The sequence below is a fragment of the Xenopus tropicalis genome, chromosome 10, assembly GCF_000004195.4.
Source record: "Xenopus tropicalis strain Nigerian chromosome 10, UCB_Xtro_10.0, whole genome shotgun sequence".
NCBI classification, from domain to species: domain Eukaryota; kingdom Metazoa; phylum Chordata; class Amphibia; order Anura; family Pipidae; genus Xenopus; species Xenopus tropicalis.
Window position 1 is genome coordinate 47,020,314 of NC_030686.2, and position 16,662 is coordinate 47,036,975.

A 16,662-nucleotide genomic window follows, 5' to 3' on the forward strand; every position below is an offset into this window, starting at 1 on the left:
GGCTTCTATCAGCCTGTGCCTGATAACTGACTGATTAACAGTTTATAGGAGAGGACTAATGACATGGGTTGTACATGGGTCCTGGTTCCAAAGCAACTGGCCCTTCTCTTATCTAATGTTGCTAAAGGCAAACTAACCCTGAGCTTTTTATTCACGTGGAAATTCAGCATTGTGTCTAGAAAGCCATCCATGGGACGACCAATCTAGTCAGGAGAGGCCAAGCCACCAAGTGAGGGCTACCGGGGCAGGAGAATGAAACCTTAGTAGTAACTGGGCCCTCCCAAGCTGTAGAGTTGGTGGCCACCACTCAGGTCCTGCCCTTGGCAATCACACAGTTAAAGCCGAAGTGGCCCCCGGATGTATATGTGGTATCAGCAGTTGACAGAGAAGGGGACCTGAAGTGGTGCCATTTGGCAGCCAAGAGGAATTGGGGGGTCCTAAGATGTATGGTTCAGGAGGCTCTAGAGGGTGGTCCAGTTATCAAGTAAAACCATTAAAAAAAAAGGACCAATTGCAGTGTAAAGGTCTTCATCATATTATAGGGTTAACCATAGCCACTTTCTCTCTCCAAGCAATTGGAGTCTGAGGGACAGTGGCCACCATGCTGCCAAGCTGGGCCAACCCCATCAACCCAGTGCTCACCGCAGGCTCTGCCCAGTCTGGTGTTTGGAGACCTGGCAAGTTGCTCTTCATTAGGGAGAGATTACGTAAATAGCTTTAACGACGCTCTGCACTGTCTAAACATTCTGCTGCCAGAAGGGCCGCGGTTTATTGCTTTGGGCCGGTAAGAACTTTATAGCGAAGCTCAGACAGATCGGGGTTTTTTTAATGTAAAAAATGCAGAAATAAGTCCAAACATCTTGATCACTGGGCAGCCGGCACCGAGCGAATCAACGGCAGAACAGCAAATGGTTTTAATTCCCCTGTCTGGGTATTGAACCGCGAAGGGAAAGTTGCACCTCTGATGCTACAAACCCCAGGCAGTTGGGGTCACATGGGAGCAATCTTGGTGCTCATTGGGCAGACACTTCTAGTCAATCTATAGCAGAGGCAGGGCATGCTCCCTAGAGAGTATCCTTCAGCTGGCCCACTGAGGATGCTGGGAGTTGTTGATTAAGTAAATTCTTCAGGCAAGGAGACGCTCAGAACCAAGAGGAAAACATCAGGGACTAGCCAAGGAGCGGACAGGGCAGGACAAGGGGGCAGAGAAGGACGGACTGAAGTGGACAATCCCTACCTTTAATGGCCTCTTTCACAGTTGATTCAATAGGAATAATGTTCTTCTCCACCAGTTCCAGTGGACCCGGTCTAAGAGCGATTCTTTCGTTCAGGTCATCTGCGAGGCGCGCCCTTTTTAATTTGATGTGGGCCGCCTGAGCTGAGCTCTCATTGGCTGGATCTGTAAAGAGAAGCAACAGTTATCCCACCCTTCTGTCCAAGGTTGGTCCCCGCAGACTGGGGATCTTCATCCTGAAGGTTCTCCACATGCTGAACATACAAAGTGAGTGCAAGATCCAAGATACGGATCAGAAGTTCTTTCCATATCATCTTCAAACACTTAGACCCGAATGAGGCCCAGGTTTATACTCTTTCAATCAGGAGGAGTTTATGTTGGTTCTGTCATCTTCTAGGGCTAATTGTCTAACATAGGGGCTATATTTCCCTGGTGCAGTTAGCAGCCAATCAGATCCTAGCTTGCATTTTCTAACTTGTAGTAGACCAATCAGAACCAAAGGCAACATTAAGGGGCCCATTTACTAACCATTGATTTTTGTTTTTTAAAATTGAACCTAATTTTTAGCGCAAAAAGTCACAGAGAAAAAAAATGCCAAATGGAGGGGGGGACTAAGGTACAGCAGACCCCTCTGCCCACTCCGCCCCCATAGCAACCATGGGGTCTGCTGTGTATATAGTCACGCCACATTCAGGCCTTTGGGAAGCATTTTATATTGACTATTGACTATTATTGGAGCTGCTCACCCAAATTCATTTATCGGGAAGAGTTCTGATGAGGGAAATTACCTTGTAAAATCTGCATGTTGAGCAGTTCAGGCCGACTCCTAATCTTGTGCTTTAGATAGTCTTCAGCCTACACAATAAGTACAAAAGGGAAATATAGTATCACAGAAATGGAACATACATTAGGGAGTGCATTAGTATAGGGATGGGGTGCTTATGTGTAAGGTTTATTCAATAACAGCAACACAATGGATTCTGTAGAACAGCCACAGAAGGCCTATGCAATAACAGCAACACAATGGATTCCGTAGAACACCCACAGAAGGCCTATGCAATAACAGCAACACAATGGATTCCGTAGAACAGCCACAGAAGGCCTATGCAATAACAGCAACACAATGGATTCCGTAGAACAGTCACAGAAGGCCTATGCAATAACAGCAACACAATGGATTCCGTAGAACAGTCACAGAAGGCCTATGCAATAACAGCAACACAATGGATTCCGTAGAACAGCCACAGAAGGCCTATGCAATAACAGCAACACAATGGATTCTGTAGAACACCCACAGAAGGCCTATGCAATAACAGCAACACAATGGATTCCGTAGAACAGCCACAGAAGGCCTATGCAATAACAGCAACACAATGGATTCTGTAGAACAGCCACAGAAGGCCTATGCAATAACAGCAACACAATGGATTCTGTAGAACAGCCACAGAAGGCCTATGCAATAACAGCAACACAATGGATTCCGTAGAACAGTCACAGAAGGCCTATGCAATAACAGCAACACAATGGATTCCGTAGAACAGCCACAGAAGGCCTATGCAATAACAGCAACACAATGGATTCTGTAGAACAGTCACAGAAGGCCTATGCAATAACAGCAACACAATGGATTCCGTAGAACAGCCACAGAAGGCCTATGCAATAACAGCAACACAATGGATTCTGTAGAACAGTCACAGAAGGCCTATGCAATAACAGCAACAGAATGGATTCCGTAGAACAGTCACAAAAGGCCTATGCAATAACAGCAACACAATGGATTGCGTAGAACAGTCACAGAAGGCCTATGTAACAACAGCAATACAAGGAATTACACAGAAGAACCACAAATGCCGCTTCCCAAAGAGCTGACATTTTAGCGAATATTCCTTCCAGATGTAAGTAAATGTCTATTTATTAAAAGCCATTTGCTCCGTTTCTTTCCTCCCCCCCTAAAGCTATGCCTTGTGGGTTTAAGGTTTCAGAAATGATCTCATATTTTGTCATCTGATTGTAAATCCATTCGAGTAATAACATGAGAAGTAAAGGATAAGTCGCCGCTCTTTCCTGAGCGATTTCTCAAACCAGTATTTTCCCGGGCAGACGTTACCCTTTGTGCACTGCCGGCCGGTCTGTGCCGAGAGCATTATTGTTTAATGGGATTAGATATTGTCTGGCCTTGTCATTTCCTCACTGCCTGATTTATAAACCAGATCCGGTTCCAACAGGTACCTTCATTAAAGGGGTAGTACACCTTTAAATTCTTTTTTTTTAGTATGACACAGACAATGATCTTCTAAAACAAATTGCAATTGGGTTTCCCTTTTTATTATTTTTCAGTTATGTAGGTTTTTGTGCAGCAGCTGCTCCAGTTTGGAGTTTTAGCAGCTTTCTTGTTGCTAGGTTCATGTTTACCTTAGCAGCCAAGTGGTGGTTTGTTTTGAACCCAAGGCATTCATGGAACAATAGTCACCAAAATGCAATGGGCTCTAATTACAGTATATTTTGGACTCATGGAACAATGGCTAAATGACTGAAACAGGAATATTTTCTTATGTCTGGACCCCAATTATTAGAGAAGGGAGGACCAGAGCAAATTCAGAACCTCAAAGTGAGGCTTGAACATAGAACCTCAAGAACATCTGGTCTAGATGGAAGAGCTTGTAGTATCCAGAACACAAACTACTGTTTGAATTCTCACAGCATAATCTCAATATGGTTCTGCGCCCGAATCCATTCCCAAACCAGCTCCCATTGGCTCTCTCCACCCAAAAGGTCTCTTCATGCTTTGACCCAACTCTCTCTTGGGTCAGATCAACTACAGAGCATTTAACCCGGCCCAATATTGGACCGGCTTTGGTGGGGCAATTTTGAATCATATGGGTTTGGCCAGACATCTCCTTCCACACACTACCCTGTTCTTGACAAGGTCTGATGAAAATAATACTTGTGCGTTCCCTTGTTCTACCCAGTCCCTTTATGCTTCTGTGTTTTCTGATATGTCTAGTTCAACAACGATCCCTCTTTCATTTGTACAATGTGTAGTTGCAGCATTGGGCACCATCTTACAACAAACACAGCTTCTACCCTGCTGCTCTACAATGCCCCACAATACCCCTTCTTGCACCCCCTCTTAGAAAGACTCCCATTGCACTTTGCCCCGGCTCTACCTTTCTATCAAGCAACGTGTCCAAAGAGTTGGTTTTTTTTAGCCTTACGTCTTCCTAAAATCATTTTTGGAAGGTACATTGCTGATGGGAAATACAATCCCCACCAGAGTGTTTAAGAGAGAGAAAGGCGGGATACAGACCTTGTAATTTATACAGAAAAAGCGGAGAAATTCAGCCCTTACCTTGGCTCGGTCCACGTTCTTCCTCTGCTCCTGGAATGCAGCGGGGTTCTTCAGGGCTGGGGGTACAAACAGGCAGATAAAGAGGCCGATTAATACAAAACAGACGGTATTTATATTTATACACTGGCAGTAAACAACAGGATCCGCCGTCGGCTGTATCTAGAAAACACTTGTCAAAAAAGCTCATCCCCTCGCTGTAATTGAAAGACACTTAAATAACGGTGAGAGTTTTTCTTCAATCGACATAGTTGGGCAATCGCTTACGTAATGACCGCAGCAGTCTGTATACATACAGAGAGGAACATTCCTGCTCCCAACACAACGGAACAAACGTGGGGCAAGAAGCTTTCCCCATTATGCAAAGTCCGTAGTGTGGAGCCACTGCAAGATCTGGCACTTTGGGCACATTGGGCTCCCAGCGACAATTCCCCAAGTTCTTCCTTTTATCTACCAGCCGATTCCCACCATAAAACCACATTCCACCATGATGGATCTTAGGAGCAGGACCTGGATGTTAGGTTTGTTGTTGGGCCCCATTGGGCCACATACACCCCAGCCTTTCAGTGCGCAGTTCATTTTGCTGGTATTTGTGAGTTCAGATGTTGCACCCCCTTCTATACGCTCCACTGTGCATCCCAACAGTTTACACAGAAAGGCATTACACACAATATTCATGTTTGACATTGACTTTGCAGAGATTGCCCAACCTTCCCATCAGTTCCTGCCCAAGTTCACTCACAATCTAAGGTCCCAAACACATTCATATTACACATTGCATAAATATTTTTGAAGAGTGGAAGGAAACCCTATGGAGACACATGAAGAACATCCATGCCCAGGGCAGAATCAAACCCAGGACCTCAGTGACACAGGGCAGTAGTTTCTTCTGGACTTTGTTTATCAACGTAAGGCACATCAAACTTTACAAAGTGGTTACAAGGTTGGTAGAGTTGCTCCAGGTAGGATCTAAGGTCGGCATTAGCAGCTGGGTCCCTTTTCAGTCAACTTACCCTAATTTGTTTGTCAGTCACCCTAATTTGCCCCTTACTCACCAGTTCCCCTCAGTAGAAACAAAAAAAGACATATATTTTCCATGAATATACATGTTTCTTGCATGTATGTATTTACCCAGTCCCCAAAGTAAGTATCAGACTTATTACAAATATATACGCAATGTTGTGTGAGCTGGTCAGAGACAGGTGTAAATAGGAATACAATAAGGGGTTGGTTTATGTAAACAAAAAAACTGGTTCCGAGTTGCTCAAACCGCCACAAAGTCCACGGAACAGGTTAGGGCCAAGCTCCGCCCACACGTATCAGCCATCATCTTGCTTCAGGTAAGAGCAGAGCAAAAACAGTAGTAGGACAAGATGGAAACAGTGGGACAAGAGGGGGGTAGTAGTAGAAGTAGAAGATGGCGGCAATACCATTTGCTCAAGCTGAAGACCTTCAGTTCTACATAAAACTCCCAGCATCCAAAGACAAAGCCTACGGGTCCAACAGAATGACTGTATATAATACCTTAGGCCCCTGGATGGTGGAACTCCCAGCATACAAAGACAAAGCCTATAGGTCCAACAGAATGACTATATATAATACCTTAGGCCCCTGGATGGTGGAACTCCCAGCATACAAAGACAAAGCCTATAGGTCCAACAGAATGACTATATATAATACCTTAGGCCCCTGGATGGTGGAACTCCCAGCATACAAAGACAAAGCCTATAGGTCCAACAGAATGACTGTATATAATACCTTAGGCCCCTGGATGGTGGAACTCCCAGCATCCAAAGACAAAGCCTAAAGGTCCAACAGAATGACTGTATATAATACCTTAGGCCCCTGGATGGTGGAACTCCCAGCATCCAAAGACAAAGCCTATAGGTCCAACAGAATGACTGTATATAATACCTTAGGCCCCTGTTTTGGCCAGGGCTACTCCCTACCCAAGATCCCATGGACCTGATAAGACATTGACAGTGATATTGTCTATGCTGAAAGGAATCCACATAAGGTCCCCAAATCATCCGCTCAGACAAACAAAAGCCAAGTACTATTATTGGAGACCAGTTACTGATTGACCAACAGATGACAAAAGAAATTAGAGCTCGGATTACACTTTCTAGTGTGACAATTCTGTGTTGAAGACTCAAACAAAGGATTACAAGTAGAAGTGGAAGAGACTAGGAATACTGGATATTCTCACTAGCAATGAAATAGATTTTCCCTATAGGAATTTGCAAGGGCCAACAATAGTTTGGGGGGGTGTTTCTTATTTTATACGGTTTAAGCCCAACAATTTTTCAGGCAGCTTTAGCCTTAATGCCCATACAGGTATATGAAGCTTTGCCACACATGACAAAAACTGTCAGAAAAAGTGTCAAAAACTGTACATTAACAATCACCCCAAACCTTATCTTAATCATCCTTTTCACTGAAATCCACCATCCATGCTTAGAGTCCCCATCAGGAAGCCTCTCGGCTCTAGCGGCTAGCCTGTGGTGAGGGAATAGATCCAGAAGAGCGATCCAAATTCCACAATTAAACTTCAACTTCCAGGATATATGTCAGTGTTGACATCACCAAGGAGACCTACTGGAGGATTCATAGTCCTTCTTCTAAAGCAGTGCTGTCCAACTTCTGTTGTACCGAGGGCCGCAATTTTTCCGACCTACGTGGTGGAGGGCCGATAATGGAAGCCAGTTTTGACCACTCCCATTTTTGAAACCCAACACCCACTTGAAACCACACCCATGTTATCACATGACCATAGGCCATATATGGTGCCATACTCTGCCTGTGTGTGCCATACTCTGCCTGTGGTGTGTGGAATGATGCCTGTGTGTATAGCACACAGGCAGCCTACAGTGACACAATGCTGGCACGGCTCCTACAGTCTGCACAATAACTATATATTAAAAAAAAATTTTAATTGAAGTACCACCTCAGTATGCTATGTCAGTATATGTTCTTTGTAGGTGGTGCAGGGATTAAGTTGTGGGGTTTCTACTGCTCCCTGAGGGTGCTGAACAGGGGCAACAATCGTGGGTGGATACAGGCCTGGGCCTGAGGTGTGAACCTGGCAGGGGGTGAAACATTGCAGGATTAAAAGGTCCGTGAACAACACAGGGGGATTACATATTTTAAACAATACAGCCTGATTACAGCCTGAATCCTGATGGTGAGAACCATGCAGGGGGCCAGTTAATCACAGTACTGATACCATTTAAAGCTTACACAAGAGTAAACTATCAAAGCAGCCAGACAGGTGGGGGGCCACACAGAGGGGGGTCGCGGGCCGCATGCGGCCCGCGGGCCGCCAGTTGGACAGCACTGTTCTAAAGTATACGTTCCCCTTGTCTTTTGGACTCCAATAAGCGCCCAACATAGTTCATCTAAAGATACTTACGAGGCATGAGTCCTTGGTCCACCAGATGCTCACGGCTTCTCCTCTGCTGAAGACGTAACTGTAAAACTGTTGGAAGAAACATATCAGCTATCAAGCGTTCCCTCGGCTGCCCTACCGACACGTCTCCAGAGGAGAAGGATCTACTGAACGTTCCAAGATGACATGCACGGTTACAGATCTTTTCTGTAACTGGACGGTTAAAGTTGGTGTTAATGGTCTCATGTAGTTGCATGCAAACCAAGCACACGGTTATTTGGGTAAAACCAACGGTAATTACAGGTTAGAGCTAGCAGGTAAGTTATGTTCTTAATGAAACAACACAAGTGTGGGATCTACTGGAGCTGTCATTTTCCTTCTTTTCTTCAATACATTTGAGGAAAAAATAGCAAAAATAAAATGGCGCCCAAAATATTGTAGCAGGACGACACCATCAGCCCCATGATAATATCCGGCAACGAACGAGGTTTCGGTGAAACCGCCATCACAAACGGGGAGAAACATCTGCTTCTAACATAGTCTACATATCTAAGAAACCACAAAGGCCTACAGAGATAAGGAAGAAGGTTCTTCGATGACAGGAGAGCGTTGCCCAATGTTCCTATTTAAGTACCGAGCAGCATCAAAGCAACGGGCCGCAATATTTATTTCCTTTGGAAGATTACAGACTTGAGCGTCGCTGGGAGAGACGCGTGTAAGACTTCAAGGAACGTGTACAGCCCTATGAAAGAGACCGTCACTGTGTGGCTTTAGATACACGCTGCCTTTTGCAAAGGTCTTCTAAGAAGATAAAAAAAGGTTTTAACTGGAAACACATGGGGAGAGAGTGGCGACAGCTGGAAGAGCAGTGTTTTGGGTATACAAGGAATTGTAAACTATGTAAATAATTGGTTTAAGGGTGCAGGAGAAAGCACGTCAGCTTGGGGATTTGTGTACGGCGGTAATGGAAGAAATGAACTAAGCAATGCTTGTTTCATGGGGGGAGAAGTAGCGTTGAGTGCAAATCTGCACCCATAGGGAGCCAACGAATAGGGGTTTGGTGCTAAATTTGTTGTTGAGTTAGTGGTAGGGTTGCCACCCTTCTCAGTACGTTAACACCAACACGGGGGCGAGGCAATGACATAGAAGAAGTAGACCGATACCATAGGGAGGCAGGCAATGCCACTGAAGGGGCAGGCTAATGATGTAAGTGTTTGGGGATTGGCCAGAGTATGGAGTCCCACCTACAGCATTTTATCCAGGTGGCAGAATTCTGAACAGGACACCCCAAGTAAAATCAGACAGGTGGCAACCCTAGGGGGTTATGAACCTGGGTCTTCAGGCCAAGAACTTTATTCTGTTGACTCCTTAACTGGACCATGAACATAGGTGGCAACAAAGATCATCAGTTGTAGGTAGGATAAACCTGAAACAAGATGGCAGCAGCAAGAAAAAGATGATGGCTGTAGGGCAAGGAGCCATTAGTATGGCAAAAGGGCAACTGTATGGTAAGGCGGCAGCAGTAATATTGATATCCGTGTTATCCAACATGGGGCTAAGCTAAGGGCCCCCTGTATCTTCTAAACTAATACAAAATATACATTGTAGCATTGCCCTAATTAAAGTTTTTTCACCCCAGTCAGCCGCTAATCAATGTTACAATTTCTTGTCAGCCAACAAAGCCACCACAGACCCACCTGGTAGCCTAGAAATACCCCCCTGCTAGCCCGGCACGCTTTACTCCTCATCACTGTTCTGTAACCAGCTCACTTCTGGCAGGAACAATGCATTTCCATTCTACGGGGTTGTGACCGTCAGTGATAGAACAGAGCTGAGACTGTCCTTCTGCCAAAAGCAAGATGGCGGCTTGCCAGAAATCCAAGAGGGAGAGAAAAGTTTGATATGGAGTCATGTGAGGGACACTATTAACCCTCCTGCTATAACAGACAAACACATATCAGACACCATACTTCTCTACAAGCCCTGAGAAATCTATGTCCATCTGCAAATATTTTATTTTTTTCCCTTTGCTTAAACAAGAGCAGCTAACAAGGAACTGGCACAGTGAGGGTAACAAATGGGTAGCTATAGAGCCATCTGCTGGCTAAAGGTAGTAGTACAGCACCAAGGGACACTCCTCAATACCCCCCCCTAGGGAAAATCTGTTAAAGGGGGGATCCTAGTTCTTACCTGAACATAAAGATCTGTGCTATTCCTGTGTTCATGCAACAGTCCTGCCAGGAAAACCCTGCGGTGTTCATTTCTGCACCTATTTCTGTTGTGTTGGTGACACCTTCATTTGTATAAAGTCGGGCTAGCAAGTGACCAGTCTCCATCTTGCCCAACTGTCTCCATCTTGCCCAACTGTCTCCATCTTGCCCAACTGTCTCCATCTTGCCCAACTGTCTCCATCTTGCCCTACTGTCTCCATCTTGCCCTACTGTCTCCATCTTGCCCTACTGTCTCCATCATGCCCTACTGTCTCCATCATGCCCTACTGTCTCCATCTTGCCCTACTGTCTCCATCTTGCCCAACTGTCTCCATCTTGCCCTACTGTCTCCATCTTGCCCTACTGTCTCCATCTTGCCCTACTGTCTCCATCTTGCCCTACTGTCTCCATCTTGCCCTACTGTCTCCATCTTGCCCTACTGTCCTCATCTTGCCCTACTGTCTCCATCTTGCCCTACTGTCTCCATCTTATCCTACTGTCTCCATCTTGCCCTACTGTCTCCATCTTGCCCAACTGTCTCCATCTTGCCCTACTGTCTCCATCTTGCCCTACTGTCTCCATCTTGTCCTACTGTCTCCATCTTGCCCTACTGTCTCCATCTTGCCCTACTGTCTCCATCTTGCCCTACTGTCTCCATCTTGCCCTACTGTCTCCATCTTGCCCTACTGTCTCCATCTTGCCCTACTGTCTCCATATTGATCTACTGTCTCCATCTTGCCCTACTGTCTCCATCTTGATCTACTGTCCTATCTTGCACTACGGTCTCCATCTCATCCTACTGCCACCATCTTGCCCCACTATCTCCATCTTACTTTACTTTTTCCATCTCATCCTTCTGCCACCATCTTGCCCCACTGTCTCCATTTGCTCTACTGCCACCATCTTGCCCCACTACCTTGATTTGCTCTACTGTCTTTGCCCTGCCATATAACACCATCTTGGCCCAATCTCTCTGCCTTATACTACTGTCACTATCTTGCCATGTCACCTAACACTTCCTTCTATACAAGACTACAGTCATCCCAACAACAAATGAAGTTCTTCAGGGCCCAAAGCAGTCACACCTATTTGCACCCACCCCAAGAGGCAGCTCCACTAATAATGCACAAATGTAAATCCTCTGACGATTCCTCCCACCCTTGGGTGCCTAGAGAACAGCTCCCCCTATGCCTGAACCTGCCAAGCTGCGCTGCAGGAAGGCCAACGGGGCCCTGGGGAGACGCAGTATGGATATGACCTATAAGAGGGGGTCCCGGCTAGAGATGCAGAGAATTTTACTGAGCAACAGTAGACGTCTGTCTATGCGGGAAATATGCAACACTCTCGCAGATTAGCAGCAGTCAGAAGCTGCCAGGATTTTCTCTCGCCGGTCATTATGACAATTTCAAGGCAGGAGACCCCATCTTGTAACTCGGCACCTTGTTTGGATTCTTTCTGGGGCAGATAACGGTTATTTACAGCAATATATCACCCTAATCTCTGGGCCAGGGATGCGATTCTCTAAACACTATTTCTGTGTTTTCTTTTCTGTTTGTCAGGGCGACCGGGGGATAATTCTAGCTTTGATGTCAGTAATCTGGTAGCCAGGATATAAATACACCGGGGAGGCACAGTCATAGGAATAATGGCCAGCAGATCCCTCCCAAATTCTGCCCACCCGGCCTGCGGCTTTTATAAATATGTAAAAACTCAAGATTTAGTTCATCATCAATGCTTTGTCTATTCAGTTTGTTACTCATAAATGCCCGTTCCCCCCAATTTTATTATTGCTGGGTACAGCTACCGGCCAGATATGTAGACATTGGGGTAACAGTCACCCCGCTATAGTTCCAGGGGTACCCAGGGCACAAATAAGCACTCACCCCAAATCCCCCCCTAACTGGCCTTCAGGCTGGGCCCCCTTAGCCCATAACAAGGTTACAGATATATAGAAACATTGGGGTAACAGTCACCCCGCTATAGTTCCAGTGGTACCCAGGGCACAAATAAGCACTCACCCCAAATCCCCCCTAACTGGCCTTCAGGCTGGGCCCCTTAGCCCATAACAAGGTTACAGATATATAGAAACATTGGGGTAACAGTCACCCTGCTATAGTTCCAGGGTACCCAGGCACAAATAAGCACTCACCCCAAATCCCCCCCTAACTGGCCTTCAGGCTGGCCCCCTTAGCCCATAACAAGGTTACAGATATATAGAAACAGTAACAGTCACCCGCTATAGTTCCAGGGGTACCCAGGGCACAAATAAGCACTCACCCCAAATCCCCCCTAACTGGCCTTCAGGCTGGGCCCCTTAGCCCATAACAAGGTTACAGATATATAGAAACATTGGGGTAACAGTCACCCCGCTATAGTTCCAGGGGTACCCAGGGCACAAATAAGCACTCACCCCAAATCCCCCCTAACTGGCCTTCAGGCTGGGCCCCTTAGCCCATAACAAGGTTACAGATATATAGAAACATTGGGGTAACAGTCACCCTGCTATAGTTCCAGGGGTACCCAGGGCACAAATAAGCACTCACCCCAAATCCCCCCCTAACTGGCCTTCAGGCTGGGCCCCCTTAGCCCATAACAAGGTTACAGATATATAGAAACATTGGGGTAACAGTCACCCTGCTATAGTTCCAGGGGTACCCAGGGCACAAATAAGCACTCACCCCAAATCCCCCCTAACTGGCCTTCAGGCTGGGCCCCCTTAGCCCATAACAAGGTTACAGATATATAGAAACATTGGGGTAACAGTCACCCTGCTATAGTTCCAGGGGTACCCAGGGCACAAATAAGCACTCACCCCAAATCCCCCCCTAACTGGCCTTCAGGCTGGGCCCCCTTAGCCCATAACAAGGTTACAGATATATAGAAACATTGGGGTAACAGTCACCCTGCTATAGTTCCAGGGGTACCCAGGGCACAAATAAGCACTCACCCCAAATCCCCCCCTAACTGGCCTTCAGGCTGGGCCCCCTTAGCCCATAACAAGGTTACAGATATATAGAAACATTGGGGTAACAGTCACCCCGCTATAGTTCCAGGGGTACAGGGAGTTTGCAGGGAGTTGGTGGGAGTCGGTGGGTTTGCAGGGAGTCAAAACCCACCGACTCCAAATGCCTGTGTTTCTAGTTAACCCTTTCACCCCCCAGCGGTATGGCAGCCATTGCTCCCATGTGCAGATGAGACCCAGCTGCTCTGTGCATACGGCAGCCCCTCTCAGCTGCTGGGGGGGGTCACACACATCGTTCAAATGGAGACTGACCCCCCCCCCCAGACACTTCCTCTTTGCTTGCCGTTTGGCCACAAGTTGGAACATCTGGTCGGAGTGACAAGCGAGCGCACAGGAACCCTGCGAGTGACAGCTCCCGGGCAGGAAGCAGCAGGGGAGAAATAAGCCCCCCCATCTCTCAGATCCCCCCCTGGATTCACAGCTATAGTATTCCTAAAAGTACAACTCCCAGCAGCCTCTGGCCAGGAGTCCCCCCACCCCTGGAGTCGGCAGCTATAGTATTCCTACAAGTACAACTCCCAGCAGCCTCTGGCCAGGAGTCCCCCCCCCACCCCTGGAGTCGGCAGCTATAGTATTCCTACAAGTACAACTCCCAGCAGCCTCTGGCCAGGAGTCCCCCCCCACCCCTGGAGTCGGCAGCTATAGTATTCCTACAAGTACAACTCCCAGCAGCCTCTGGCCAGGAGTCCCCCCCCCCACCCCTGGAGTCACAGCTATAGTATTCCTACAAGTACAACTCCCAGCAGCCTCTGGCCAGGAGTCCCCCCCCACCCCTGGAGTCGGCAGCTATAGTATTCCTACAAGTACAACTCCCAGCAGCCTCTGGCCAGGAGTCCCCCCCCCACCCCTGGAGTCACAGCTATAGTATTCCTACAAGTACAACTCCCAGCAGCCTCTGGCCAGGAGTCCCCCCCCCCCACCCCTGGAGTCGGCAGCTATAGTATTCCTACAAGTACAACTCCCAGCAGCCTCTGGCCAGGAGTCCCCCCCCCCCTCCCCTGGAGTCGGCAGCTATAGTATTCCTACAAGTACAACTCCCAGCAGCCTCTGGCCAAAACTGATTGGGACCTCGCTGGGCGCATTTCAAGGCCAAGTTAGCCGCGCCTTTTGGCGGATTTTCTTGTTTTGCTTCAGATGCATGTGTGTGTATACAGAGAGCAGCAGTGTGTATATAACAAACCATTACTGAGCTGCCGTCGGGATATTCGTGCAACTGCCGTCACCAATGTTTAGAGAGTATTTACCAGAAACCTGAAGCCTTACGTCAGCGCTCTCTTATAGAGATGCAAAATAAAGGCCAAGTTAAACAACAGGTTGGAGGGATTTTTGGGAATAGTCGATGTAGAAAGCATTCGATTTATTTCTTATGTAGGGTGTTATATATATATATATATACACACAGGGCTGCCATTGGGTGTGAGGGGCTGCTCCATCCTACTGTCTCCATCTGTCTCGTCCTCTAATGTCTCCAACATCTTTTACTGTCTTCATCTTTGTTTTTATCTGATTCTGTTTTATCCATCTAAACTATTCACTCCATCTTTGTCTACTGTCTCCATCTCGCCCTGCTGTCTCCATCTCGCCCTGCTGTCTCCATCTCGCCCTGCTGTCTCCATCTCGCCCTGCTGTCTCCATCTCGCCCTGCTGTCTCCATCTCGCCCTGCTGTCTCCATCTCGCCCTACTGTCTCCATCTCGCCCTGCTGTCTCCATCTCGCCCTGCTGTCTCCATCTCGCCCTGCTGTCTCCATCTCGCCCTACTGTCTCCATCTCGTCCTACTGTCTCCATCTTGTCCTACTGTCTCCATCTTGCCCTACTGTCTCCATCTCGCCCTACTGTCTCCATCTCGCCCTACTGTCTCCATCTTGCCCTACTGTTTCCATCTTGGCCTACTGTCTCCATCTCGCCCTACTGTCTCCATCTTGCCCTACTGTCTCCATTTTGCCCTACTGTCTCCATCTTGCCCTACTGTCTCCATCTTGCCCTACTGTCTCCATCTTGCCCTACTGTCTCCATCTCGCCCTACTGTCTCCATCTCGCCCTACTGTCTCCATCTTGCCCTACTGTCTCCATCTTGCCCTACTGTCTCCATCTTGTCCTACTGTCTCCATCTTGCCCAAATTAATCTGTGGGACCCCACTATCTATGATGCAGGGGACATATATGCCGGCAATACAGTAACCCGGCAGGGCCACACTCCCACACACCGACCCCCCGAGCCGCTTACCAGCCGGCGGAGCTGTGGGCGTCTCTCTCCCCAGATATCATGTCTCTGCGAGGAACAGCAATTTCCTCAAACATTCAAATGTATTTCAACAACTTCCCCCCGAGCCGCTCTGCGGGTGATGAAAGTGGGTGCGTGGCGCAAGGGTGCTGGGTGTTCGGCTGCACAACGGGCGCAGGTTGCTATGGAGTAAAGGGGAGGTCGGCACGTAGAATACGGAATACGAGGTAGATAAGAGGAAATAAAACCAATAACATAAAAAGCCAAATATCCCCTTATTATTATTATTATTGGTGCTTTACTGTCTCGTAGGATAATTTGCTTATAAATAGATTTAGAGGTTTCTGACTCCATAGGCAGTTATACAATATAAACCAAATATTATCCCTGTTAGTGACTGCGAGGAGGGCGGCTCCCCACAATAAACAGGGGGGGGGGGGAAAGTTTCAGCGCAAGGTGCCCCGGGAATACAAATATACGTTGGACAAATGGACTCCGGATACGTGAGAATAAGCCTTCATTTGGGCAGAAGTGTGTCCAACAATAACAGAACAAAGCGACTCTGATATTCTGATTCATTGACAATGGGAAATTCGGGGTGGGGTAAGTATATTGGGCGCCCGGAATGCAACGGAAACTTCTAGATACATTACAGTATGGATACTAACGGAACGGCAGCGCCCAATGATTGGCCAGACACCTCGCATACACAAAGCCGACTTATTCTGATTCATAACAAATATTATGCTTAATAAACCTTTTACAATATTCAAACATAGCGAGCACCCAAACATTAGAGTGCAAGCTCTTACGAACACGGCTATAGGTGCTGCTGAGGGTGTCAGGGGTGACACAATGGCAACTGAAACATAATCTAATTATTCCAGTAAAATGATTTATCATTATTATTAGATTGTAAGCTCTTTGGGCAGGGCTCCCTTCACCTCTTGTATCGGTTACTGATTGCTTTATATGTTACTCCTTGTAGAGTGTAAGCTCTTTTGGGCAGGGCTCCCTTCACCTCTTGTATCGGTTACTGATTGCTTTATATGTTACTCCTTGTAGAGTGTAAGCTCTTTTGGGCAGGGCCCTCTTCCCCTCCTGAATCGGTTACTGATTGCTTTATATGTTACTCCTTGTAGAGTGTAAGCTCTTTTGGGCAGGGCTCCCTTCCCCTCCTGTATCGGTTACTGATTGCTTTATATGTTACTCCTTGTAGAGTGTAAGCTCTTTTGGGCA

The 16,662-nt window shown here is 47.2% G+C and overlaps 1 protein-coding gene across 4 annotated transcripts in view; it reads right to left on the minus strand.

Annotated features, from left to right (window-relative positions):
• Nucleotides 1-16,662, minus strand: part of myocd (myocardin) — a 131,819-nt gene that overhangs the window by 20,209 nt on the left and 94,948 nt on the right. For 2 of the 4 annotated variants that reach the window (XM_012952787.3, XM_002935936.5), the window contains exons 2-5: nt 7,993-8,058; nt 4,584-4,639; nt 2,023-2,089; nt 1,238-1,399 (exon numbers count right to left, since the gene is read on the minus strand). In XM_012952787.3, the coding sequence (XP_012808241.1) occupies nt 1,238-1,399; nt 2,023-2,089; nt 4,584-4,639; nt 7,993-8,058 (351 nt within the window). The remainder of the gene's footprint in view (nt 1-1,237; nt 1,400-2,022; nt 2,090-4,583; nt 4,640-7,992; nt 8,059-16,662) is intronic. The other 2 variants (XM_004918412.4, XM_004918411.4) reach the window with 1 other exon arrangement.